We start from the raw sequence: 26,321 nt of genomic DNA, 5'->3' as shown, positions 1-26,321 counted from the left end.
TGCTACGTCGTTGGTGCTGCTTCACGCTACGCTGAACAAAACTTCTGAAAAATATGTGTGCACTCAGTCAGCAACGATGACACAGCAAAGGCCATATTCGTAGAATATAAATGCATTTCATCAGTCATAACCCGGTAGGCAAAGAATACGGGTGCGCCTGCGGCACGCCTCGACTACGAGCGACTGTCGTCAGCAGTCACTCCGCCTGCCCTACGACGAGCCGCCTCCTAGCTGTGCCACTCGCAGACACTGTCCATAGGGCTGGTGAGACCCGGCGTTACAGACTGGCCTGCTCCACAGACCTTGTAGTACAGGCTGACCTACCCCACGGACCCTGTGTTACAGACTGGCCTGCCCCACAGACCATGTGGTGCAGACTTACCTGCCACACAAACCTATTGTTACAGACTGACCTTCCCCACAGACCCTGTACTACAGACTGACCTGCCCCACGGACCCTGTGTTACAGACTGACCTACCCACAGACTCTACACTACACACCGACCTGCCCCACGGACCCGGCGTTACAGACTGGCCTGCTCCACAGACCCTGCACTACAGACTGGCCTGCTCCACAGATCCTGAGCTACAGACTAGCCTGTCATGCAGTCCCTGCACATTAGCCTGCCCCGTAGACCCTGTCCCACAGACCCTGCGCTACAGACTGATCTGCGCCACAGATCCTGCATCACACACTGACCTGCGCCACAGATCCGTCCACCATGTCGCTGATGCCATGCTCCATGTCCTCGATGGCCTGATCGATGACGTTCTGCAGCGTCATCCGGCACTGGATGGTACCCTGCGAGCCGAGCTGCTCCTCCATGGCCGAGAACACCTGACGACGGCGGCAGCAGGGCGCGGTCACGCTGCCGCCGTCACAGCGGCCACAGAGGGAGCGGGCGTGAGGGCTGCACCAAGTCACCGAGCAGTCGCAAGCCGCCGGTGCAGCGCCTCAGGACAAGGGTTCGCTGCTGCAGGAGAGGTCTACATACGCCGCCGCTGTCACAGCGGCCACAGAGGGGGCGGGCGTGAGCGCTGCACAAGTCACCGAGCAGTCACAAGCCGCCGGTGCAGCGCCTCAGCACAAGGGCTCGCTGCTGCAGGAGAGGCCTACATACGCCGGCCACCCACTGCATTGAGCTTGCTTTTTGCTCTGTTGCCACCCGGAAATGCAATGACGACATCGACCGGCACCGAAGCGTAACGTTCATCACATGACGACAAGGCCACTGCGCGTCTGGACATGAGACCAGATATCGGGTGGCGGTGCATGCACGCGGCCCTGAACAGTAAACAAAAAGCGCGACTCATCATGAGACAACCCGGGGCGTCCTTTCGCCGCTGCCGCAAAACGCCGCTGATTGCGGGAAGAGACGGAACCCTGCCTTGCTACTCACTGTTTCGAAGCCGAGCTCGTTAGGCAGCGGATGGATCTGTTCGCGCACGAACTCCACGTTGTTCAGAGCCAGGCACAGCTCCTGGGTGAAGCTGAAAGGCCGGGCGGCGCAGAAGTAGCCGCATGCCTTCAGGTGCCGGTGCATCTGCGCCACGTAGAAGGTGGCGCTCCTGGTGATGTCGTCCAGAACCTGAACGGAACAGGCAGGCCCCGTTAATCGGCCGGCCGGCCAGTATTGCTGGATGGAGAATGTGGGGTCGTGACGTGGTCGCCTCGGTGGAAATATGAACTGTGCATCGCTAGTATGGCATGCGCGTACATCCGCGCTGACTCGCTCTCGTCCCGGCTCAAATCACTTTCAAGAATGAAAAGCTTCTGTCGTTTAACTGATTTAGCGCGCGGCATCTCCCAGATCACATCGCACGGTAGCCATGAACCACATTTGTGTTCCACCCGAAACGCTGAAATCGGCACAACTGTACAGATGCTATTTTGCTGTCAAATCTGCCGAAATGCTGAAAGGCTGAAAGACACAGGGAAGGAGGAAACTAAAACAAAAAGACTCATACATCACGTTTCGTCAGGGTGAAACCATATAGATAGAGATGCACAAATATTTCGTTGAAGATTTCATGCAGATGGCAAAATCATAAAATAGCACGTCGCTGATGTAATACCACCACCCCTTCCACACACCCATCATGTTTCCATCCACACAACCACCACATCAGTAGCACTTTGGCAGATGCTGGACACAGGGCCGCTGCTCACCTTGGTGACAAAGCCGTACCATTTTGACAGATGCCGGACACAGGGCCGCTGCTCACCTTGGTGACAAAGCCGTACCACTTTGACAGATGCCGGACAAAGGGCCGCTGCTCACCTTGGTGACAAAGCCGTACCACTTTGACAGATGCCGGACAAAGGGCCGCTGCTCACCTTGGTGACAAAGCCGTACGAGCTGATGGCGTCCGGCCAACTGAGCTGCTTCCAGAACGTCTTGATCTGATAGAACACAGCCACAGTGTCCACGGCCGAGCTGCTGTGGTTCACGAACGTGTGCACCTGGGCGGAGAAGGCGAGAGTCGCTGATGTGGGCTGGCAGTAAGTCGTCAAATTCCCTTCGGAAGTGTCGCACTCCTTGTGTAAGATTGCGTGGACGTTGACCGACAGCCGGAGGAGAGGCACGGGATGGGTTGGAGCAGCTCCGTTGGTTGACGCACCTGTCTGGCCTGGTCCAGCTCTATCGCACGCTTGATGCGATGCATGGCCTTGTAGCAGGCTATGTCCAGCCACCGATTGACGGCTCCGGCGAACCACAGGTACGCGTTCTGCAGGGGCGACTCCTCGCCTTCCACTTCCGTCTCGGGCAGCTTCTCTCGCAGACTGCAGCAGCGACACGCACACAAACATTCAGGAGCTCCGTCAACACCTCTTGGATGCATTAAGTCCGACACACCTTCAGCGCAGGATTGCACTGTAGCTGCCAGCGCGTAAAGCACCGGTATACTGTGACATACCAAGTTATGTCCAAAGGCTGCCTTAAAAGCCCTGCTGTCGACCCAGCAGGACCACCATTTAAAAACTTTCGCTTCCCGGAACATTCCCAGGCACCTTTTCACACGGTAGCATCGGCTGAAGTTGACCGTCCCCGCAGGCCTCCTAACACTCAAGCCCGGCTTAGCTCGCACCTGGTGAACAGCTGGACGGCCAGGTACAGCTCGAAGAGCGAAGTGCCCATATCGAGCCCCTCAGGCGATGAGAGGTTCTGGGTGGCGCCCTCCTTGTACTCCACAGTGGGCAGCGAGCGCGAGATCTCGGCTACGATCGGGCCGATCTCCTGCTCCAGCTGGCGGGGGACAGGACGGTCAGACCGCGGCCTAGTCAACGAGGCTGGGGGCCGAGCTGCTCCCGCATGTGGCGTGGAGATAGGCCTGCGCCAGGGGGTCGGACCTGGAAGGGGGAGGGGCGGGACCGACCTCCGGTTTCAGCCAGCGGGGAGGCGGGGATGGGCGACGTCGGACCGGGATGGAATCAAAGGAAGGCGACGTAGTGGAAGCTTATGCGGAGGCGAGTTATAACGCATTCAGGCAAACCAGAGCAACTGCCTCTTTTTCTATGATACCGATAGCTAAGGATAGGAAAGCTGATCAGCCTATTACCTCCTGTTCCAAAAGCGGCACTTCCTTAGCCCTTTCATCTGGTGCAAAACGATACAATAATCTATATATCTCTGATCGCTTTCGAGCTATCAACGCAGTTATCTGGTACCTTCTCTGCGAACTGCAGGTACGCTATGGAGAAGTAGTTGATGCCCAGAATGCGACTGAAGATCTGGTTGTAGCTCTCTAGGCCTCGCTTGACGTCGTTATACAGCATGTTGATGAGCAGGATTAGGCTCTGGCAACGGGCGTCCTGCCCCGGCTGGTCCTCGCTCTCCTTCTTGGTCGAGGCGTAGACGTGTCTGTACCTGCACGCGCGGGATTGGTGATCGTGGCGGACGTTTCTGCTTGTCGCCCGCATGTGATTGGTGACAGTCACCAACGCACGCTTCAGAAAGCATTCCTAAAGGCATGGTCTGGAGTTACAGTGTCGCCTCCGAGTAAACACCACAGAACATCCTGGCGTGTCGTCAGATGGATATGGTGCTGAACTCGCGAGCAGGGGGAGACCGCCACCGCTCGGTTCCGGCCACACCAACGGCTATCGTCGTGCCCTGCCGCGCCACGGCGGCGCATGATGCAACACAGATTCCAAGGTACGATTCGGCTCATGTGCTCCGAAAATTATGCCCTAGTTTGGATCACTCATCAGCGTCCAGGCAAAAAGGCATGCTTGCGGGATTTCTAACAGACACCGATCCTAACTACTCTTGGACAAGAGATTCACGCGGAAATTAGAACGGGGTGCCAAACAGTAGTGACCTTTCCTGTCAGCACTGCAGAGCACTCGATCCGCGCTGTGACTGAAAAGGACATGTTCTACGTTGAACTGGCCAATGACACTCAGGAGACTCTCAGACAGCAGCCGCCACGGACCAGTCCTCGTTGCCGTGGCGCAGCGCTGTGAGCACATGCCGCTTGGGGTTGCACGCCTTCTCCTCGTTGGAGATGAGCGGCATCGGCGTCTCCAGCTTCTCGGCCGTCTTCTTGATCAGCTCCGGGAACTCGGACAGCAGCACCAAGCACCTGCGGCCGCACGGAACCCATACGCGTGTGGCAGCGGCGGCCTGCGAAGCTTCTCAAGATTGGGGGGCAGCCTCAGCTTCCGTCTCGGTTTCATCCATGTGACAACAGGACAATCAATGCTAAAAAATAGCACTAGAACAGACAGGTTCGTGTCCCAAGCACTAACGAACAAACAGGCTATAGTCGGGGACAATCAGGTGTGTCTAGGTCACAGAAGCGCTACTCTCCGCGTGGCCCTCACCTCCCACCCGGCCGATCACACCAAACAACCGCCGTAACCTCGCCCACAGTACCGGGCGTCCGCCACACCGACCTGAGCAGGTACTCGATGCTGTAGAAGCCGGCCGGGCCCTGGGAGCTGAACAGATGCCGGTGCATGTGGATCGTCTCGTAGCAGTGGTCCGTGAACCGCTGGAATGTGTCCAGGAACCGCGTCACCTGAAAGACGGATGGACGCTGTCTTTAGAACGCCGACCCTCACGATGTGACTGATGACCGTGGGTGTCGCGTTAGCGGATGAACACATGAGAGGGGCAGCTGGCCAGTGGGATGGTCGAGCTCACGGGGTATCTGCCACGTTGTATACACCTGTAGTTCCTGTACGATCTTTAAGTGTCTGGCATAAAACAGGCGCAGCCGAATTAATTAATTTTGTGTGGCTGATTGCCTTTGTTAATTTCATGGTGCACTTCTAAGAATGCTGAACCTAGCAATGAGATTGATGTGACCGGGAGCGACGAGATGACAGATTAAAGGCTTGCTATGCAACTAGCCAATCTTTCGGCGAGGCGTCATTTTCACGTTCTGGCATATGTGAGGCAGCGTCCTTTAAAAGGACACCGCTGTACCGAGTCCTGCACACTTAACAGCCCGAACCACCTGCACCCCCGCGTCACACCACGGTCGAGACCGCACGCTGGGTCCCCGAACGGTCGCTCACATCGCTGGCTGTGGCACCGCCCTCCAGCAGGCACTGCTTCACGCTCTGCAGCGTGCCGAAGAGAAACTTGTAGTTGAGCGGCGCGGTGCAGTGCACCTCAGCGTAGGCGGACCAGGCGGCCACCAGCATTTCGGCGCGGCTCATGTTGCCCCAGGCGGCATGCTGGGTGAGCAGCGAGCGCGCGGCGGCCGGTAGCAGCTGCTCGTGCCATGTGTAAGGCGAGTCGCTGTACTGGCGCCGCGCAGCGCCCACCACGGCCAGCTGCAGCCGCTCGTGGCGGCGCACGTGGTCGGCGCGCTGCTGGAGGCGCACGTTGTGGTAGCGCAGGCGCAGCTGGACGGTGCCACGGTCCTTCTCGGCCCGACCGGGCCGCTCCTTGGAGGTCAGCTCCCGCGCGCGGCGCTGCAGCTTGTACGACTGCTCCACGCCCAGCGCCGGCACCTCCTGCCGGTCCGAGGTGAGGGTCACCAGACGGCGTGAGACGGGCTGAGGGAAACTAATGTCGTGCGTATCTGATTTGCGGCGCTTGGACGCAGACGCCTCCTTCAAAAGCTAAAGGGGGCGACCCCAGAGTTGCTTGCAACTACAAGTACAATCGGTAAGCTCGATGGGTGCACTGGCAGGCCTGTGGGATAGGCTTACCTTCAGTTGGATCTGCACGTGGCCGAGGGAGTCATGGGTTTTCCCCTTGGTAACCTCCTTCATATAGCGGGTCATGCCCTTCAGATCTTTGATTTCACTAAACTTGCCGATGCGCTGCTTCAGATTCTCGTCCATGTCGAAGTCCCACACCTCGACTTTAAGCACGTCTGTGGCCGGATTGCTGAGGGCTCTGCGAAGAAGAGGGTCAAATAGTGTCAGGCGGATTCCAGCAACCGAACATCCGGAGAGACCTGCAAAATAATCGTAGTTCTTCGTAATTCGCATCGCAATGCTAGAACATCCAAACAAAGATCCCCAAATGCAGCGCATTCAAGAAAAGCTACGACTGTTTTCTGGCTAAATGCATCTATCAAAACGCAACGTCGTGCTCACCTTGAACACCGTTGGAAAGAAGCAGAAGACTGAAGTCCAATAGTTTGACAAAAAAAAAACAGGCTAACCGTCCGAAGAAAAGGCATTAGGCAGTCCTTGAACATCAGGTAGCGACAAAACCAGCTCTCCAAAGCGGCCTCCCGTGAGGTTGCGAGTGCGACTAACTCACAGCTTGAACGTATCGTTCCAGACGGGGTTCAGCGTGCGCTGGCAAACGTGAGTCTCTCGCCGCTCCTCGTTGTTGATGAAGAGCATGCAGTATGGGTCACTCAGCCCTGGAACATCAGGTATCGGGTGTCAACGTGATGCATGAAGGAACATACGGGATTTAAAGCGAACGAACGTTGAAGCGAATGAAAGAGCATTGGTGATTCTGCGCGAATGTTGTGAAATTCCAGGAACTGTCATTACCTTTCATTTACTATTTATATGATCTCTTAGTCAGCATATCTAGCGGCAAGGTGCTTTTGTGGCGCTGGACGGCTGGGGTAATACCAGGTGTGAGTTATAATAAAAATGGACCCAACACTTCAGCAAATCGAGTTGGCTTAATGGCAATCCATTCCACTGGGCATGTTCAATGCATCGTAATGTCCCATTTTTGACAAGCTGAGCGGGTAAAACGATTGTTTCTCTGAACCGTCCGTGCACAAAACTATACGGTCACCGTTTTAGAGTAGACTGACCACAGGCCTGAACAGAGCTGACAATATTCGTCGACGATTTTGTATTTATCTGTTTATTTATTTAATGCTTAAGCAATTCACAGACCAAAGCCCCATTACGGAATCAGTTAAGTTTTTAGAACATTTAACACGCGATGTACACACAAGCAAAAACCTGACCCCACCTTGACATACTAAATATAAAAAACGCCAATGCAGCAGAGCTGGGCGGACGACAGGCCAAAATATCTCCGACTAGTCGACAATATGACAAGCCCAGCCTGCGACTTTGTTTGTTGCTACGCTATACAACTGGTGTTTCATCTCACCCTGAAAGGACTAAATAATTTGCGATCATCCCATAAACCAACATTAACAGTGACGGTGTCCAGCGTTTAGCGCCGCTACACCAGCTGCGGTGGTGAGATCACATGACCATACCAACATCCTGCCATGTGAACCACTCACCATCCCTCCAAAACAGCTGGGATAGACCTAGACCGTGAAATAAGAGTCAGCAAACGGAAATTTGCCGATGGCGATACAGTTTCCTACGCTGGACAAATAACAGCACAATTGGTAACGGAGCTATGTGCACAATGCCGTTCGTCACGCATACTGCCAAACGAACAGGTACACGTTTCCATACGTAACGGTGAAATCGATATTTACACGGTTTACGTCAGCTCGCCTGCCGTCGACACGCGAGAGGAAAGGTCATATCGCATTCAGGACATTGCCGACGCTGTCCAAATCTGAGCTGGCGGATGGCTATGGCGTATGGTTATGTTTGCCCGCCAACTATCGGAAACATTTTTTCCGCCACTGTCTCATTCGCCACGACCTCGGCGGAATACCACATTAAGGACCAAAAATATGGCGCCCTCAGACGGACAACAGCTCTGTACCACAATAGTGATGCTATCTGGTGTTACCATCTCATATCAGCCTATTAGGCACGTAACACTGTTATGACATATGGGCCTGCAACCTTCCCCGATGCACCCGTGAGAGCCAGCCAACCAATGATTGCACTGTGCTATGTAGAATCACCACCGGCATCCGGGCGTTTAAGCTGAGGGACAGCGGACGAACAGCAGGGGGAATGTGTCCAGTAACCCACCGAATCACGAGCCGCTTACAGATAGCGGGATGGCGTTGGCTATTGCGCAGTCGTTTGTCGAGGTCATACTCGCGGGGGAGCCGTGAGTTCCGGGAGCTGACTTGTTTGTCAGCTCGGGCCCGGCGGGATGACTTGCAACGTCCCGGTGTCAGCTGACACGGACGGGTGAACGGGTGCGGGCGCAGGCCGACACCGGTGTCACGGTTTCGGCACTGGGCGTCGCCCTGGCGCGCCGGCCATTCAAGGGCACGCCGCCCTGACCGCTAACTGCGCCACTGTTTGTGCTCTGGCGAGGTCCGACTAAATAGTGCCGGAGTCATGCTGGCCATGGCGACGGCCTGCGGACGCCACGCCGCCACCAACCCTCGCGTCATTGAGAGGCTGGTGAGGACGCGGTGATGGGTTCGGGTCCGCTCAAAGTACCGTCGGTCGCCGTCAGTCCGACTTCGGAAGACCACCGCGGGAAAGAAGGACGGTACAAACCGGTTGAGAGTCTCCCTCTTAGTTTTCGTCCCCATGCAACTGCCGTATCCGAACGCGCAGATCGCCGCTGACGTGCTTGCGCTGCCGACCGTGTAAAGGCTTCAAAGCTCACTCCGGAGCGAGTCCTACAGCGTCGTCGATCTTAGAAGTGCGGAGCACCACATCGCACCGGAACCTGTCACGATACATCGCCGGAATCCTGTTCCATCTGGACAGGATCAACTCACAAGGCAATACCCGGATTGGTATCAGGTGCTCAGCTCAGCAGATCGTACCGGTCAGCCTTCTGTCGGAGACACCAGAGTGTGCACTGTCTGGACTGCATCGCTGTGATTGAGCGTGGCGAACCAGAGGACCACGGCGAGCGGCTCAAGACTATGCTGTATCATCGGCAAACCGTCGACCTGACGTGGTGAAGTCCGTGTCCTGCATGACTGTCGCCGCCTTCTGGGGCTTTGAATGACCGCTAAGGCTGTCATTCGTCTTGAGTCTTACGTCCGCATCGCGCACGACGCATAACCACTGGAGAAGGCAAGGGAGCTGATAGTTTCCCTGGGGTCGCGTTGCTGGCCCTTCTAGCTTGTCCCAGAGGCGAACCTCTCTCCCAGACCACCTTCTTGTCTTCAACTTCCGTCAGCCATGTCTTCAGCCTGCTGAACCAGGTCAAGTTCGAGTGAGAGTCAAGGAGCGTTTTAAGGTCAGCTGACAAGTGATAGTCGGTGTGAGGGAAGGGAGGTCTCCGCTCTGCGAACACCGAGGCTCGCGCTATGGCATACTCGGTAACGAGTGCAGCACGTCCCGGGCAAGGATCTGCCAGCTGTGGTGCCCTATCCGGGATACTCGTGGCATCCCAGTTCATGTCATCTGCCCCAGCTGACCGAGATGAGGAAGCGATCGCCTTGATCGGTTAGTCAGTTCGAGTTGCTGTTGGTCAACGCGAGGAGTTGGTGAAGTTTCGTGGATGGTGACAGCGTCATGTACAGCGACACGCCAAGTCCCATCGTGCGCAAACTCACGAACTTATGACCGACACCTTTTGGAAGGCGATACCAACAGCATTGCCCTTCGCGTCTGCCCAAGCACGAACATGGCATGACCCAAATGGGTGCCATAATTCCGTGCGTAGTGTCGTATTTCCATCAAATTTACTTGAGGGAAGCTTAGAAAATATCTCCTTAGCGCCAACACCTTCAAGCGCTGAACCACAAACAACATATGCCCTCGGCTTAGCGTTACATATTTAGACTCAGCGAGGAGTCCCGCCACATGCAACCACAGCATCCACAGCCGTGCTTGAGCGCGCGTGTGAACGGTAAACGCCCGCGCCCACGCCCGCACGCAGACCTCATCTGCTACCGCTCACCGCAGACAGGTGCGATATCGCCAATCCGCTTCCGTTGGCACCTGGCGAAACGTAAACAGCGGGACCGGGAGTGCAACTGAGACATAAGCCGGCTGACTTCCGCGTTGGTTGTGGACACGGAACAGGGCCGTCGGCTCGTCGCCGGACAGCAGGTCACTCACCATTGACGTCCTTCGCCTTGAGACCCTTGGCACCCAGCACCGTGCAGTTGAGGCAGATGTCCGGCGACTGCAGGACGAACGAGGCGGTTTTTGTCGGAATCGTCACGAGTCACCGCGTGCATGCTAGAGCACGTGTGGAGCACTTCGCTTTTAAGCTAGCGTATTACTATGAGAGGGAAAACCGGAGGCACACCATCGTAATCCAATTAATCTGTCACTATCATCCTGAGTTCGCGAAGGGTTTATACGTCGAGATGAACTAATGCGACTTCCCTCCGTCACATGAACAGCACAGCTCGGTCGTTAAACGTTATCTGTTAAAAGACATGGTCCCTCCTGATGCGATGCAGACACGCTGAATGCCCAATTTCTTCGGGGAGCCGTCACGAGTCAATATCATCTTCATCGGTCGGCCACCTACCCCAAGGTTCTCCAGCTTCTGCAGGCAGGCCTCCTGCTGCTCCTCGCTGGGGTGAAAAATGTCACGAAGCAGCTGCTCGATCTCCTTGACCTGATCCGCGTCCGGGGCGTCACAGCCGATAGGGTGGTAGGCCGCGTACAACGCTTCCACATACAGTTCCTCCGCCTGCGCGCAGAGGGATCAGATTGTCACAGGATGACGGGGATGGTAATGCATGCGCAAAAGATCGAAAAGAAGTTTGAATTTCATGGGCAGGGATGGGGAAAATGTGATATGAGCGCTGCATATACAGCTCGCTTTAATAAGTACTGAATGCACCGCTGAGTACCTCACATTGGAAGAAATGGGGAAGGCCTGGCCTGGGAAAGCAAGGTATCTGTTCGGGTAGGGCCAATGCCGGGCTTCGCAAGGTCGTTGCGCGAGCGTGCGCATTCAGCACCGCACCATGTGGCGTACCGCACCCTCTGACCACGTGCCCGGCTCACCACTTCGCAGCAACGCGCCGCCGCCGGCCAATCGTCGAGCCCCGCGCAGCCGGCGACGCTGCGCGAGCCTCACCCTGACCCTGACCGGCGACGCCCCTCACCTGAGCGGCCATGACCTGACCCCGGCCGCCTGGCACATTGCACCGTCGGCACCGACGCGAGACTGGCGACGAGCGTCGGCGGCGACGGCGTCCAGGCGCCGGCCGCGCCGGCCGGGCTATTCATAGCCGCGGACCGAACACACACGCCGGCGGCAAGTCGGCAAAAACGCGAACCCCCGCCGCGAAACACGGAGGCGGATGGTCAAGAGCGCGCGCGCTGCAGCGAAACACGCCTAGCAGACAGCAGCAGCGCGGCCTGCCGCAAAATACGGCCGTCAGAAGGTCAACGACTGTGCGCACCCTGCCGCGATACACGTTCGTCTCAAGGTCAAAGCTTTGCGCCCTGCCGAGAGACGCCGCCGCTGAGCGGTCAGCACCGTGCGGGTTGCGGAACACGACCGCACGACGCATCGAGCAGGCTCGAGCGGAGGAGCGGCCGCTGTGAGGATCGGAGGCAGACCATCGGGGGCGCGTGCCGACCGCTGTCGGCAAGGCGGCACATGTCGCGTACAGCGCCGTTCGCGGCGGCGCCGCGGCCGCACGGGGCGTCGCAGAGCTGGGGTCGGCCGAGGTGGGGGTCGGCTCGCGGTACAGGCAGGATGCGCCTGTGGTATTGAAATCGCCTGCGGTGACCGTTGTCGGTGAGAAAGCGGAAACGGGCGTTGTTGTGACCTATCCATGCTGCCAATGCGCCTTTGCCGCCAAAGCAGAACCGCACAGCTCTTGGTCGTGATGTGCCTAGTGTCTTATGGTGGCTGTGACCTTGCACAAGGTTGTTTTGCGAACAGCAGTCAACGCTAGGACGTGAGCGCCCGAATCATGGCGTTACCTGTGACTGATTGAAGTCGTCATACTAGAAGAGAGCCTGACGTGACGCAACGCGCCTGACACGTTTCGAGAAAAGCCAGCTAGTAGCGTCGTTCCTAAATGAAACTTCCAATAGGACCTGGTCGCAACTCAAGGTAAACATATGAGGAATCATGGGGCGCCGAAGTCGAACAAAGCTGGACGAAGCTCCGCGATTAATGGTTCACCGATGCCCACGTACCACAGAGTCAAACTCCTGTTCCTCCAGGGCCTGCTCCAGTGGCGGCGGCAGCTCCTGCTCGAACAGCTCGCTCCACGAGTTGAGACTGTCGATGTCCCAGTCCAGCGAAGGCACGGGCAGCACTCCCAGCTGCACCTCCGACTTGAACTTGAGCAGCCACGGGAGGACATCGTCCACCCTGCTGAGGCCCAGGCCGACCAAGTCGGACGTCTCGGCCAGACCCCGCCTCAATCTCAAAGACGCCCGGTGCCAGGTGGACCGGGTCCGCGTGGAGGCGTGGTCCTGAACCTCCTGAGCCTCTACTGCCTCGACGGCCACAGTAGGCACACTCATCGCTGCGCTTCAGCCTGTTCTAGGCGCGTGCTTGACAGGCCGCGGTCGCGGGCCCACCAGCTACTCACGGCAGCCGGGCGTTTCCGAGTGAAGTGCGTCTTCGGCCAATACCCCCGTCACCCCCTCCGTGATGGTCGGCCGCCCGCCGCCACCGTCCTCCGCCGCCCCACCCGCCGTCTGCGCACAAGCGGTCCGTCTCGGCGCGAGCTCGGCGGCGCAGCACTCACCGGCAGCGGCGCCAGCCGTGCACTGTTGGTTCCGAGGCCGGCTGGACCGAGGCCGGCCGGGCCGACCCGGGCCGGCGGCGGTGGCGACGGCCACCCGCCCGCCGCTGGACGCCGGACGGGAAGTCCCGGCCGGCTGGCAGTCTGCGGTCGGCGGTGGGTCCCGTGATGCGGACCGTGGGCGGGTGGTCTCGTGTTGCGAGGAAGGGCGTGGGCTGCAGCGCCCACAACGGCCCATCGAGCACGGAGCAGGATTTAGCTTCGCCTCAGCACCGTTCCGTGCTACTTGAGGTCAGCCGTGGTGCCAACTCAGGATCTCAGCCAAAGCTGAGGACTTCGACGGAGTCTACTCTGAATACATTGCAAGCAACTTACGAAACCTAATAATGCAGTCTATCCGCTGCACACCCTGTCTGGATATTTCTGCGGGTAAAGATGGCTTGTGTGCTGCATTATCAACAACGCATCTAGGCCTCCGTTATCTGAATCACTACGATTCATACATGTTTTGCTGAGCTGACACTCTTGACTTTTCCATTCGATCATTTCCAGAGTAGATAAGGACTCCAGCCAGATTTAACCACAAGTCTTGAGCGGCCTCTGCCAGTCTTCCGTATATCGGACGTGAGCTAACCAGCCCGTGCAAACCCTGGTAGCCCACAGCCATTTCTGCACCACCGCTTCTAGCGAGGCCACATGGTCACCACAGATATGATGGAAATATATCATTGGAGAGACGTAAGATATGATATACGTTCACGTCTGGTTGTTTCGTGGTACTCATACCAGACAGCCAAACGCGAACACTCAAGGTTAGGCCGTGCTTCTCTGGCTTGTGTCGGGTCGGACCACACTCCATCCAAGACAATGCTACATGACGGTCCGTATCACCGCGCGCGCCCTGAGTCACGCGACAGCCGCGGACCGGCTCATCGCTCGAACCCGTTCGGGGATGACCGGGGTAGCCCAGCAGCGGCCGGAGGACCGTCCGACGGCCGCTGGGTCACGCCGGGCCGACACCCGACGGGCCCAGATGAGCTCATCGGCGGCAGCTGAGTCAGAGAGAGAGAGGGCCCACCTCCGCGCCGTACCGCCTGCGGGTGCCCCCCGCCCTGAGTCACTAGATCGCGCCGGCAGGACGTTCAGTGGGAGTGGCGTCTCCGGGGTGGTGATCGGCGGCGTCACTGTCGATGACAGCCGGACATGGACGCCTGCGGGCTTCACACGCTCGTCCACTGACGCGAAAGCGAAGATTCTGACGGCCGAGAGCGGCTGGGATTGGACGAAGCGTTACGCCAGCGCTTTTGTTGTTACACACATCTTTTGTCTTCTATCGTCGGCGAAGGCGAAGGGGTGTTGTCGGAGAACAGCAGTGGGTATGCTCGTGGATGTTACCACTAATGTCACTTAGGTCCACAAGGTTCCTTTGAACCTTTTACGTCAAACAGAAAGATCAGGATGCAACTTTTGTCTCTGGAAAGAACCACCCGGAATATAATCACGCATCTTTTCAGATTCCAGTCAAGACTTAAAACAGTTACTCCATCCAACCTCATGTCGGGGCTTCCGTTTCGACATCCTCACATGGATGGTCTTTCCGTCCGGGAGAATGAAACAAAACTGCGCGTCTAAAAGAACTTTAGAAATGCACCAAAATGGCTAGGAATGGCTTCGGTGTGTTTGGTATTGTCAAGTTCAGAAACCAAAGCCAATGTCGCCCAAACAGTGGCGATGGTGAGTGAAATGCCAGCCGTGCACTGGAACGAAGCTAGAGCACGTGTAGACCCGTCACAGGAGCTATAGCAGAACCAAAAATATGTTGGATAATTGGATGGTACGCACACTGGAGTGGAGAAATAATCATTCCAACGTTGAAATACAAAAGTGTGCCGACTGAACCGAGCACAAAATCCCAGTAACAGGGCTGGCGGCAGTCAGCAGCGACTCGAACATCCACGGTGAGGCAATATCGAGTACTCACTGTCGTTTGGTGCTGGGTTCGAGTTCCAAACAGCGAATCGCATAACCATATCATCGCATCACAAGTGTAACACGGTCCCGAAAGGACTGCGTTAAAAGCACCGCTTCACGCGACACTTTGCGACGTAAGATTCAAAACTCTGCCAAAAGACATGGGTGCCAGAAGAATCGCCTAGAATTTACGCAGTTGTGCTAAAGGCGTAAATTAGTCACTCTTAACTGTAAGATCATCCAGAACACCCAATCAGGCCATAAAATAGGGGTCATCAAATCGGGCATATATCAATACCGTCATCAAATCTGACTGGTGCCGATTGCGCAGTGATCGCTGACGAATCCCACCAGAGCTGCACGGCTACAGCAATGGGACGGTCCATTACAACATTTTGTTACAGGCACGGGAAGAAATGTCCCAGAGTTGGGCCGCAAACGCAATGGCCGCAATCTGAAAGCAAACTGCTTCTACTCTGCCCGGCCCACGTCGCTAGAAGCTCCCAGGAGTGGGCTGAACAAACCGCGGCGAGAGGGCGCATGATCGGTGGAGGCAGTTCCTCAGTCACAACCGCCATGAAAGGCATTTCCAGCCGAAAGATGAACACATAGAACCAGACCTTTGCATTCAAAAAGCGCTAACAAGCCGGCAAGGACCCAGCGCGTGTTTCAGCCACGTAGCAAAGGAAAGTATCACCCCGAAGGCAAGCATCCGCCAAAGGTCCAGTGAGTTGACGGAGGCATGGAAGCACGTCGCCGCGGAGATATGAAAGCCCACCTTCCAGCATGGAGAAGTCAGCCACGAAACGGCGACGACCGACCGAGTGCATCGGGCTGCACCTCCCGACCCCCAGGCCCTGTGCCTGTCGGCCACACGCAGTCGTGTCAGCCTGACCCAGCCCGGGCCTACTTCAGACATCGCCTTGGTCCCGGGGCGCAGTCATCGCCGGATTTATGTCACGTCATGCTGCGACAGCGTCTCGACGCCGAGCTGGGGGCGAGTCGAAGCCGCGTCGAAGGGGACGGTGAGTCGTGCTCTGGTATAATGTCGAACGCCCGAGCGGAACGACCTTAACATTAACACGCAGAAAGTTAGCAGGTACTGCACTGGGGCGGAAACGGCGCTTAACCACGGTACCGACGCTTTTTAAACTTCGTTATGACATAAGGTATTGCAGAATAAGAGGTTGAAAGAGCATCTACTCAAGTACGAAGCCGCACTATTACAACAAATGTGGTATCGAACAAGCAGATGCTTTCCTAAACCATGTGGTGTTACATGCGTTGCACCGTTCGTTTTATCTTCTGAAGTAATAACAAGACACGCAAAGCTAAGGCATGACCAAGTAGCACCCAAGCCAGCAAAGGTACCCAACTGCGTCGTAATACACTCTAACAGCAAAGCGGGTAGCGACTGGAATAAGCCTCGTCTTTCACAGGGCCTACTTAATGAATGGATAACCTAACCCGAACAAAGACGGTCCAGTGACTCCAACGCAGCGGCTGCGGTCTTCGCACCCGGCTGGAAGCGACTGTCCGGCCGGCGCCGCGTCGGCACCAACCTCGTCGTCGAAGGGAGGCGGCGGCGGCTCGTCGTTGGCCGGCTCTGGCTCGGCGACCGCCGTGCTTTCGACGGCCACGCTTTTGCGGCGCAGCTGAGGTCGGGCTGGCGGTGGCGGCGACCGCTTCAGGCTCATGTGCACGGTAAGCGCGTTCCAGAAGCCGCGAGGCGGCGCTGTCGGCGGCCGGCGCGGCGACGAGGAGACGCGCCGTCGCGTGCCACTGCCGCCAGGCGGCGCACCGAGCGCCGGCGAGCTGGCGCAGCCCCGTTCCGTATCCGGCGAGACCGCCATCGCGACCGAGCTGACCCGGCTCCGGCGGGGTCACACTAGAACCCGACCAGTGACTACTTCCTCAGTGATATAGTTAGTTGTAAGGATGGAAAACCATCGACGTGAAATGCAAAGGAACTCATGATTAGAAACGGAAAACGAAAAGCAAAAAGGAACCAGATTAATGACAAAGATTCCTCAGTGTTTGTTTCGATATTAAAAAATTGAGCCTAAGAAACGTGTCGAAAAATGCACTTCCAGTCCAGCGGAGCCAAGCTGAATACGTGTGTCTCAACAAGCGGACCAAAAGCCCCTTTGCCCAGTATCGGGAAGTTCAGGAAAACATGGGTATCAATGTAACTGAGAGCGTTTGTTTCGCCCAGTTCAGCTCACTGCATGCCTACAAAGCCGCAGATGCACCCCGAACGCTTAATGATATCAGTTCCACTTGCAAACGTCACCTCACATGACCACACGACTCGGCGACACGCACTCGCCCGCGGGGTGACGTGTTTGAACCGCCCGGCATGGGAGACCCGGACTCGAACTCCTCCCCGCCTGCTCAGATGTGATGCTGTCACCACGTTAGAACTGGAAGACCTGTGACTCAACCACTCCCACTTGCTCTGTAGTGATATGCCGTCCCGGCGAAGGTGGACGATTCGTGACCCGACCTTCTCACCTGCTCAGCAGTGATGGTCTCCTCGTGCCAGAAGTAATTGACTCGTGACTCGTATTGCCCTCACCTGATTGAGGGTGATGGCCTCGTCTGAGCTGAGGTGGATGACTCGTGACCCGAGTTTCTCTCACCTGCTCTGGGGTGATGGCCTCGTCCTGGCGGAGGTGTACGGCCCCGTCTGTGAAGGAGAGCGGCACCACCAGGTCCCGGAGTGACTCCTCGGCCTGATCGAGCGACGTCTGCTGCAGTAGCTCCTGGCGGCGCGGCAGCTGCGCAAAGTTCTCGAAGAAGCCGTTGTCCACATCCTGCACTCTGAAACGAAAGCCCGGGGTGAGCTGGGGCCCGAGGCGCGGCCGCACTGACCTGGCAATATGCCGCCCGAACGCATCGGCATTTTTGGGTTATGAAAGAGTTTAGGCCATGAGAGAACTCACTTATTTTATACGCCGAATTGGTTGATGGAAATCATTGTTCAAAAGCTGACGACTAAGCAGTACTAGGGCTAACTAGCCAGCAGATGGAGCACACTAAGTCTAAAATGCGCACACATGTAGCACACAACTCGTGCAACATTTACATTGCGCTCCAAACAGCCGTGTTCCAGCAGGCGACAGGCCGAAGCATTCACACCGATTACACTCCGGGAACGTGGCAGGCGGCGACAACAACTTCCAGGAAATGCAGCGCGGCGGCAGCCCAGGCGTCAGGTTCAGTGATGCAGCTGTTGCAACGGATCATAGGTCCGGCCAATTCGAACCAGCCGCACAAGAAGCGAAACCAGACACACAACGGGAATCCGACCTATCTAGAAAAACTTCACCTCAGCTCAGTGCCATCCAGTATATGTTGGCTTTTCAGCAATGGCATGGTGGTACACCAAGGTTTTGTGTGCCATCTTCTTACTTGACAACGTTGTGCGTATATACAATAACTGGAGTTCCAGTGTGTCCATCAGCATTGTGATGTCGTTTAAAGTTGCGGTTCTTTCTTCCATGAACATCAATATGATCGACATCTGATGATGGTGGAATTTGACGTTCATGAACTCTTGTTCGTGGTACGGACGCTGGGCGACTTTTTCCACCTCAAATCAAATTTGTTCTCGAAATGCAAACCTTGTCCCTGTCAATGTCGATCTTGTCTCTTGATAATGTCCTTGTCATCAAGACTATACAGCAAACTTGAAGCATAAATGTGTAAGCTTCCGCCCCCGGACATGCCCGAAAAACTGAACATATCCCACCAGGTAAGAAAAAGGAACATATTTCTGAATAGGTCCCATGAAATGAGAAAGAGTGGTTAGTCAGATTTCTATCGCCGAGTCATGTCAAAAGCAAAACGAGGCGCACTTCCTATCCCGCTCAATCAGACCTCCCGCAGTTTCTTGGCAGTCTGCTCCCCGGCTAAGGCGGCGAGCTGTTTAAACAGCCGGACGTGACCCACATGCGGACTGTAATCATACACCTGTGCGCGTGGACGCACCAACGGCGCCGCACGCAGCAAAAGCAAATCTTCAATCGGCGCTCACTAAACAGTCGCCGCCAGAGACGCTGACGAATCGAGGCTACGCGGAAGCGTTGATCTTCTGGTGGGGGGGGCGGTCGGATCTGACGACCTCCCCAGAGGCGCCACCTGTCGGCGGGACCGACGCTGAAACGTGCAGTGTTGTAACGTAACCCCCCACACCCAGAGAGGTGATACAGCCATAGTGCCCGGTGGTGTCGAAACTACCCGCCCGCGCGGCTGAGTTACTACTGACGTGACCAATAACAACACAGAGCTGGGAATGCACAGCAAAACAGCCCAACCGAAACCCTTCGTCATAAAACGGGAGGCAGCGATGCTGTCCAAGAATTTCGCACGTCAGAAGGTTATCGTTTAGACATGCATTACAAGGCGCATCATCCGCCTCTCATTGCTATTATTTCTTTCTTGTTTTGCCGGCCGGTCGCCCGCAGCGATATTTCTGCGCATGTTGTGCTTCGATATGGACCGCATCGAAAGCCGGTGCTCCACTGCCGTTCCAGTATCGCAGCGCAGTATTCATGGCGTGAAACTGCGACGCGGTGACTCGAGCCCCCAAAACCCTTAAGGACAGTTATCGGTGCTGTTCAGCAGTAGTCCTCAGCCCATCTTTCCACTATGGTGCATAGGTATTACGGGGATGTGTGTCAACACGAAAAAATGCCAGGGATGGACAACGGTTGAGAAGCAGTCGATACAATGCATGAAGCATGTGTATATGTGAGCTTAAGGGTTTGCATACGAGAGCTTGGGAACAATCAACATAACTTGTGACGCACGTGTGCGTGCGTGCGTGCGTGCGTGCGTGCGTGCGTGCGTGCGTGCGTGCGTGCGCGTGTGCGTGCGCGTGTGCGTGCGCGTGTGCGTGTGCGTGTGCGTGTGCGTGTGCGTGTGCGTGTGCTTGTGTGTGTGTGTGTGTGTGTGTGTGTGTGTGTGTGTGTGTGTGTGTGTGTGTGTGTGTGTGTGTGTGTGTGTGTGTGTGTGTGTGTGTGTGTGTGTGTGTGTGTGTGTGTGTGTGTGTGTGTGTGTGCGTGGGCTTAAGGGAGCGCATATGAGAGCTTGAGTATGCGTGTGCTGGTAAACACGTGCATATCCATACGGGTAGGTGCAATGTGCGTGTGCTTGCACAAGGCACGCGCGCCAGCGTGCACTGTTTATGTGCGTCTGCGACGCTATGAACGTGCCCGGCGGGCGTGCGGGAATGCCCGCGCGGCGCGAGGGCCGGCATGGTATCCGGCCGGCCGGAAATACCAGCTATCGGACGGTGTCACCCCCACAGCCGGGCCCGGGGCGCCCCGGGTACAGCCCAGCCGGCGTCCCGGCGGCAGGGATCGGGACGCACGACACGGGCGAACGGTCTGGCCTCGAGGTCATTAGGTCAGCGTTCGTGCGATCGAGCTCGTGAACAGCTACCATTTCTACTTTCCTCTACAGCCAGCGTAACATATTGCGATAATGTCACCAAAAGCCGGCTTTATTTATGAAAATGTTGACCATTTTTCTTCAACTCACTAAGCATTACATATAACCCAGAAAACGAAGTCACCATAGCAATTAACATTTCAAAATAATGTTGCATTGCAGATGCATTTTTGAAATACGGAAACAGTACTTAGAACAATAATTACGGAGTGTCATGTTAAAATCATGCAGCTGGCGGTGGTATTTCTGTTTATAACAATAGCCCTACCAGTAGAGACTGTAGCACGGCGTGCCCGTAGCGCGGCGTGACTGTAGCACGGCGTGCCCGTAGCGCGGCGTGACTGTAGCACGGCGTGCCCGTAGCGCGGCGTGACTGTAGCACGGCGTGCCCGTAGCGCGGCGTGACTGTGGCACGGCGGGACTGTAGCAAGGCGGGATTGCAGCACGGCGTGCCTGCGGCACGGTCCGGCTGTCGTAGGACCTGGCCATGGCACGGCCTTGTTGTGGCACGGCCTGGCTATCGTGCGACCTGGCTATGGCACGACCTTCCTGTGGCACGCCCTGGCCGTGGTACTGCATAGCTGTGTCACCACATGCCTGCATCACGGCTTAACTGTAGTACGGAGTGACTAGCACGCCGTGACTATAGCACGTCGTGACTGCAGCACGTCGTAACTGCAGCATGGCGTAACTGTAGCAAGGAGGGACTGTAGTACGGCATAACTGTGGCAAGGCGTGACTGACTGTAGCACGGCGCGACTGTAGCAGAGTGACTGTAGCGCAGCCCGACTGTGGCACGGCCTGACTATAGCACGGCAGGGGATGTCATGGACGGCGCCCCGAAACAGAGGCTCTGGCAAAAGCTCATCGCGTCGCAGTAACAAAGGTTTCCTCGGTCACGCTGGACATACCACCAACAGTAGTGGAAAGTCTGACTCACTCCCCCATTCCAGCTCCCCACCGGCCCCATTCGTGGTACCGCCCAGTTCTTACTGGTGCGATCCATCCAGAATAGCATGACGACCGCAATATCACCATTCCTAGTATGCTGTGGTTAAGCATGCAAACATGCCGTGTGAAATCATTCTCAACGCACCAACTACGTAAACTTCATGAGCCCTCATTAAAAACAGTAGGAAGACCAATACAAATCAAAGTCACTTGATGCATAAACATACATCGCATGGTCGCACCTCGGGCGGCTCATATTTTTCGGTCTATCTAGTGGCATTGGCTGCAACGCTGAGGGTTTGCTACATTTGCAAAGAAGACTAGCATGAAGGAGAGGGAACGCTTGTAAGTAGAGATCAGATACATACAGCCTTATGAGTCACCTCTGCCTTTTTCACACGCACTACTCGCAAATATAGCATAGAGGAGCAGTGAGAAGCCTTGTGAGGCGTAAGGCGAGTCAGGCGATATTACATATGGATATTGTTATTTGTAATCGTGCGTATGATAAACAAAAATATGTTAATAAGGCCCAATGCATTTGGTCACAGATGCAAACACCTTTGGTCAATCTGTTTTATGGGGTGTATTATGAGAATTTAACAGGGTCCACCGATGTAGCTTTCGCGTGCTGGTTTAAAAATAGCATTACTTGAAAATGCCCGGCTGTGGACCCGCTCAGGCTTCGTATTATGAACAGGTGCAGTCGACGCGTTAACGATTTACAGCCTTGAAAATCATGACCAGAGTATTGCGAAGCACGTAAATGTTTCAAGATGATGCTGGTCACAGCAGAGCTAAACCTCAGTTAAGCCTCAGTAGTTTTCAGGGCCCAATCTAGCTCCATGCAGACCACAGTGACTTGCACCTAAGGTCGATTTCGGAAATGGCAACACTGGCCCCTGCCCTCGTAATCACGGACGCACCTTTGGGTCGGAAGTTTTAAGGTCCTTTAGCGAGTCGTAGCGGATACACATTCGATTACACAGTGTGGTTGGGTTTTGCCTTCATCTGTTCTGGGCGCTGAGGTACGACAGGTCATCAAAAACGACCCAGAGTAGGCGATCCATGGTTCGCGCACGAGATCGTGTGATCTTCCGCCAACCTTGACCCACACTTTCGCCCACACAACCGTCAGATCCTGCTCCATCAAAATATGCTAGTCTTGTGCCGTTGCGGCGCCGACCGACGAGGCCTGGATTTGGTTCCAGCTCACTACATTCGCCTTTTTCACAGCTTTAAAATCTTACATTTTCCATGTGAGCACAACGCCACGCAGTGGGGTGGTGAAATCATGATATTGCAATGATGGAGAAAAAATGCACCTCCCATGCATTTAGCATGGAAAGCCCACAATTTATGCAGAACACCTTTTGAAGAATTCCGCTTGTTTTTGCTGAAAACTGGACGAACCTGCAATCATTGGTAGCAAAACTATTGGCTTATGAAAGCTTGACAGTCGGGCCGAGTTGGTGAAGTGTAAAACAGCCAAGGCAATGTTATATGTTATATATACATATATATATATATATATATATATATATATATATATATATATATATATATATATATATATATATATATATGAATACATTCCATGTTTCGAGCCTCTATTCATCAAAGTTGTGCGCGAACGTAGGTCAGATATTCGTAACCCTTGTGTGCTTCCCGTCGCATTATTGTGCAGCCAGAATATTGCCTCGTCGAGAACCATGCAATCGGAAAATTGCGAAAGAGGTGACGAATACGGGCCGAACCCGGATCCTGATTCCGACAGCCCAGGGTCGCAACGACGCGGGATGAACAATGTGTGCTGGAAAGAATGGACGGTGATTTTGGCGGAAGCGTAGGCCGATGAGGGCAGCCTGGCAGCCGCACGAGGGTGAAGACCGGATCCACCGGAGAAGAGCCTTCCTAAGGACGGATAGATCGGACTGACGAATCTTAAGGACTAATGGACAGGACTGACGAATCTTAAGGACTGATGGACTGGACTGACAAATCCTGCGACCAGTCTAGAAAAAAGACGTGAAACCGGATGCACAGTGTAGGTGAATGGAAATACCGACCACATTACGTCGAGCGAGCTGAGTTATGTCAATCTCACAGCGATGTCAGAGGCTGACCAGAGAGCTGCCGCTGTCGAGTCCTGAGCCCTGCTCTCGGAGAGCATACGGCGTGGTGCCAAGCCAGAAGAGACTGGACAAAAGCAAGTGTCCAGCGGGTGAGTGCGGAATGCAATGGTGCGTGGCGCGCAACGCGCAGGCAGTTTTTAGCCGCCTGTTTATTGCGATTCAAATCCACCCAAAATATGATCTACTCTCGGTGTTGTGGCCACAGTCACTGGAAATTTGGAGCGCATCACATTCAAAATTGGTAAGCCAATCTTCAGCCAGTATTCAAGTATCGATAATTCCAAAATGGTGCGCACGTAATTTGACAGTGGACCTCTTTGCCAGCTGTGATCATGGAAGATGGACATCGTAATACACTAATCACACATTTGTACAGGCACCCGGAGGAAACTGACCTCATTTGCTCATGTTTTAGGACAACCCACATGATGCTTCTCCAAACATGGAACCATTTCGTTCGTGCCACGGTTTAAATGCGTCTTTATATCAAGTTGTGTTTGTCTTACATTTGCTTCGCTTCTACGGCCGTAAATTGGTATATCGGACAACGAGACCTAGTTTTGATCGCTTTCAAGACCATTCGTCCAAAAGGTTTTGCATCTCGAATGCCGAAAAAACTCTCTAGCAAACCTAGCCTCTAGGGGTCATAATGAACATTGTGAATCGGCCAGCAGCCGCGGCCTCACTTTGACTTATTTTAGGCATGGCTAATACTAAGTAATTTCGCATGGCATAGGCTCACTCGTCGTCAGAAGGTGGCACACCTCTGCTCGCAACCGTTGAACCGTTAATATATGCATATATATATATATATATATATATATATATATATATATATATATATATATATATATATATATATACATAGTAACCTGAATCTCTCTCCCTCCCGCCACACCACACGGCGCCCACGAGGTGTCGGTCTACCGCTGCCGTCCGAGCGTTCGTGACAGTGGGTACAGTGCGCGCCGTGCAGAGGCCTGCACGGTGTCGCGCGGACCCCTCACTAACGCGCGGCGCGGCGTGTCGATTGGCCGCGCGCGGCGGGGCGGCTCGCCCTGGCGTCGCGTGTAGCTCCGCACGGCACCCGCGACGGTCTGACGGAAGACGAGCAGGCGGGGGCGGTGCAACGGTGACCGGGGCGTGCGCGCTACTGGTCCGTGCAGCTGAGCGTCCTGCTGAGCCGAGAACGGTCACAGACACTGAGGCACGCCTCCGGACCGCCGGCGACCCGGGAACGGTCATGGACTGAGCAGGCCTCTGAACCGCCGGCGACCTAGAGCGATCATGGACTGAGGCACGCCTCCGAACCACCGGTGACTCGAAAACGGTCCCGGACTGAGGCATGCCCCTGGATCGCCAGCGACCCGAGAACGGTCAGGAACTGAGGCACGCCTCTGGACCGCCGACGAGGAAGTGAGCGTTTCCGAATGGCCATGCCCACAATCATGCTCCACCATCAGCCCCACGAAACAAACGTCACGCGGCTCCCCCCCGGCACGGCACGCGACCTCCACCCACAGGGCGGGTGACTCAATAGCAATGGCCGGCCTCGCCTCCCCTCCTGTGCCCATCAGGACGGGCCGGTGCCCACCCCCCACCCTGGCCGGGAACGCGTCCCGGGCACTGTGCGCCGGCAGCGGAGCGGAGCCGGCCCCGGACCGGTACGCGACAGCTCTGGCCGCGGCGCCGCGCCAGCCGGCGGCGGCGGGCCGAACGCACGACCCTGGTCCGGACGTCCGGCCCAGCGGCGTCGCTGGCGGCGGCGCGCGCCGCGCGGAACGCCGACAACACCCGGCTCCCGGTCGGCCGGAGCTGAGGTGCGTCACCCCTGCACGTCCGTGCGTCATCCCTCCGCGTCCGTGCATCACGGCTGCGCGCCTGTGCGGCCGGGTCCTGCTAGCGAGGAGCTCGGGGATCTTTGGCGGGAGTGATGGACCCCGCCAACTTCAAGAAATAGGGGGCCCCGCGGAGTTGGTAATGTCCTTCTGCGATGCGATAAGTGTGCTGTGGTGAGACAGATGCGTCGCTGAGTCCGACTAACGCCGCGCGTTGTATTGGGCTGTTTGGACGGGATGCAAAGTGAAAGCGAGTTCGGCACTCCATTTGGCGTTCATTAAGGCTGAGAGACAAACTACCAATCAGCCGCGTTAGCGATCCTCTGTTGAAGGCCATCGACGCCTGCGCGGAACGCCGACCCAGGAATCCTGTCCGCTAGGCGCAGAGTGCACGCGGAAACACGACACGGGTGACGAACGCACACCCGAAAATAGGGTCCGAAATACCGAACACACCCTCAGGAGACATGGCAGGAAGTAGCAGGGAGAATCGGACACAGGTCCAGGTGATGAGGCCGCGATAGAGCCTGCGAGAGAAACACTCTCCCATGCAAGCACCAATCTACGAAAAGAGGAGATGAATTCAGAGGCATGGCAGCCGAAAGTGGCATGAGCCTCTGCAGAAGGAGAGTGTTCAAGACGCAGAGCTCGGTTGGATAGGGGAAACCGCATGAATACTACTGGGTGTCACCTTTCATCAAACCAAAAACAACTTTGTCTAAGACAGCTCAGGAAACTTATGGGAGCAGTCGGTGTCATTAGTTAAACGACGAGTCAAGTCGGTGAACGAATCAATAGGTTTTTGGAGGGTTTATGTGTGCGCACCTAACATATTGCGTCGAGTTTTACTCTGCCTGATCGCAACGCTCCATCTCTCCGGAATCGACAACAATGACCAGAAGCTGTGTGGGCGCGTTAGCCGCAGAATAAACGGATGCCATCTGACAGCGGAACACGGGTGGGCATCGGGTGTTGACGGTCTGCAGGAACGGACGCACGC

General features: G+C 55.8%; 1 protein-coding gene across 1 annotated transcript in view; it reads right to left on the bottom strand.

The window, feature by feature from the left end:
- The window catches only part of LOC119111083 (protein unc-13 homolog 4B), a 44,759-nt gene that overhangs the window by 5,067 nt on the left and 13,371 nt on the right, over window positions 1-26,321 (bottom strand). Inside the window, exons 7-20 of the mRNA XM_037234909.1 lie at window positions 17,583-17,763; window positions 10,779-10,943; window positions 10,358-10,424; window positions 6,732-6,837; window positions 6,170-6,359; window positions 5,528-5,971; window positions 4,901-5,025; window positions 4,438-4,587; window positions 3,671-3,869; window positions 3,091-3,248; window positions 2,623-2,785; window positions 2,339-2,464; window positions 1,401-1,589; window positions 701-838 (exon numbers count right to left, since the gene is read on the bottom strand). Of these exons, the coding sequence (XP_037090804.1) occupies window positions 701-838; window positions 1,401-1,589; window positions 2,339-2,464; window positions 2,623-2,785; window positions 3,091-3,248; window positions 3,671-3,869; window positions 4,438-4,587; window positions 4,901-5,025; window positions 5,528-5,971; window positions 6,170-6,359; window positions 6,732-6,837; window positions 10,358-10,424; window positions 10,779-10,943; window positions 17,583-17,763 (2,401 nt within the window). The remainder of the gene's footprint in view (window positions 1-700; window positions 839-1,400; window positions 1,590-2,338; window positions 2,465-2,622; window positions 2,786-3,090; window positions 3,249-3,670; window positions 3,870-4,437; window positions 4,588-4,900; window positions 5,026-5,527; window positions 5,972-6,169; window positions 6,360-6,731; window positions 6,838-10,357; window positions 10,425-10,778; window positions 10,944-17,582; window positions 17,764-26,321) is intronic.

This window comes from Pollicipes pollicipes, unplaced genomic scaffold (genome assembly GCF_011947565.3).
Source record: "Pollicipes pollicipes isolate AB1234 unplaced genomic scaffold, Ppol_2.1 Scaffold_7261;HRSCAF=8764_pilon_pilon_pilon, whole genome shotgun sequence".
NCBI classification, from domain to species: domain Eukaryota; kingdom Metazoa; phylum Arthropoda; class Thecostraca; order Pollicipedomorpha; family Pollicipedidae; genus Pollicipes; species Pollicipes pollicipes.
Note: the sequence above shows the minus strand (reverse complement) of the source record. Positions and strands in the feature narration are given on the sequence as shown.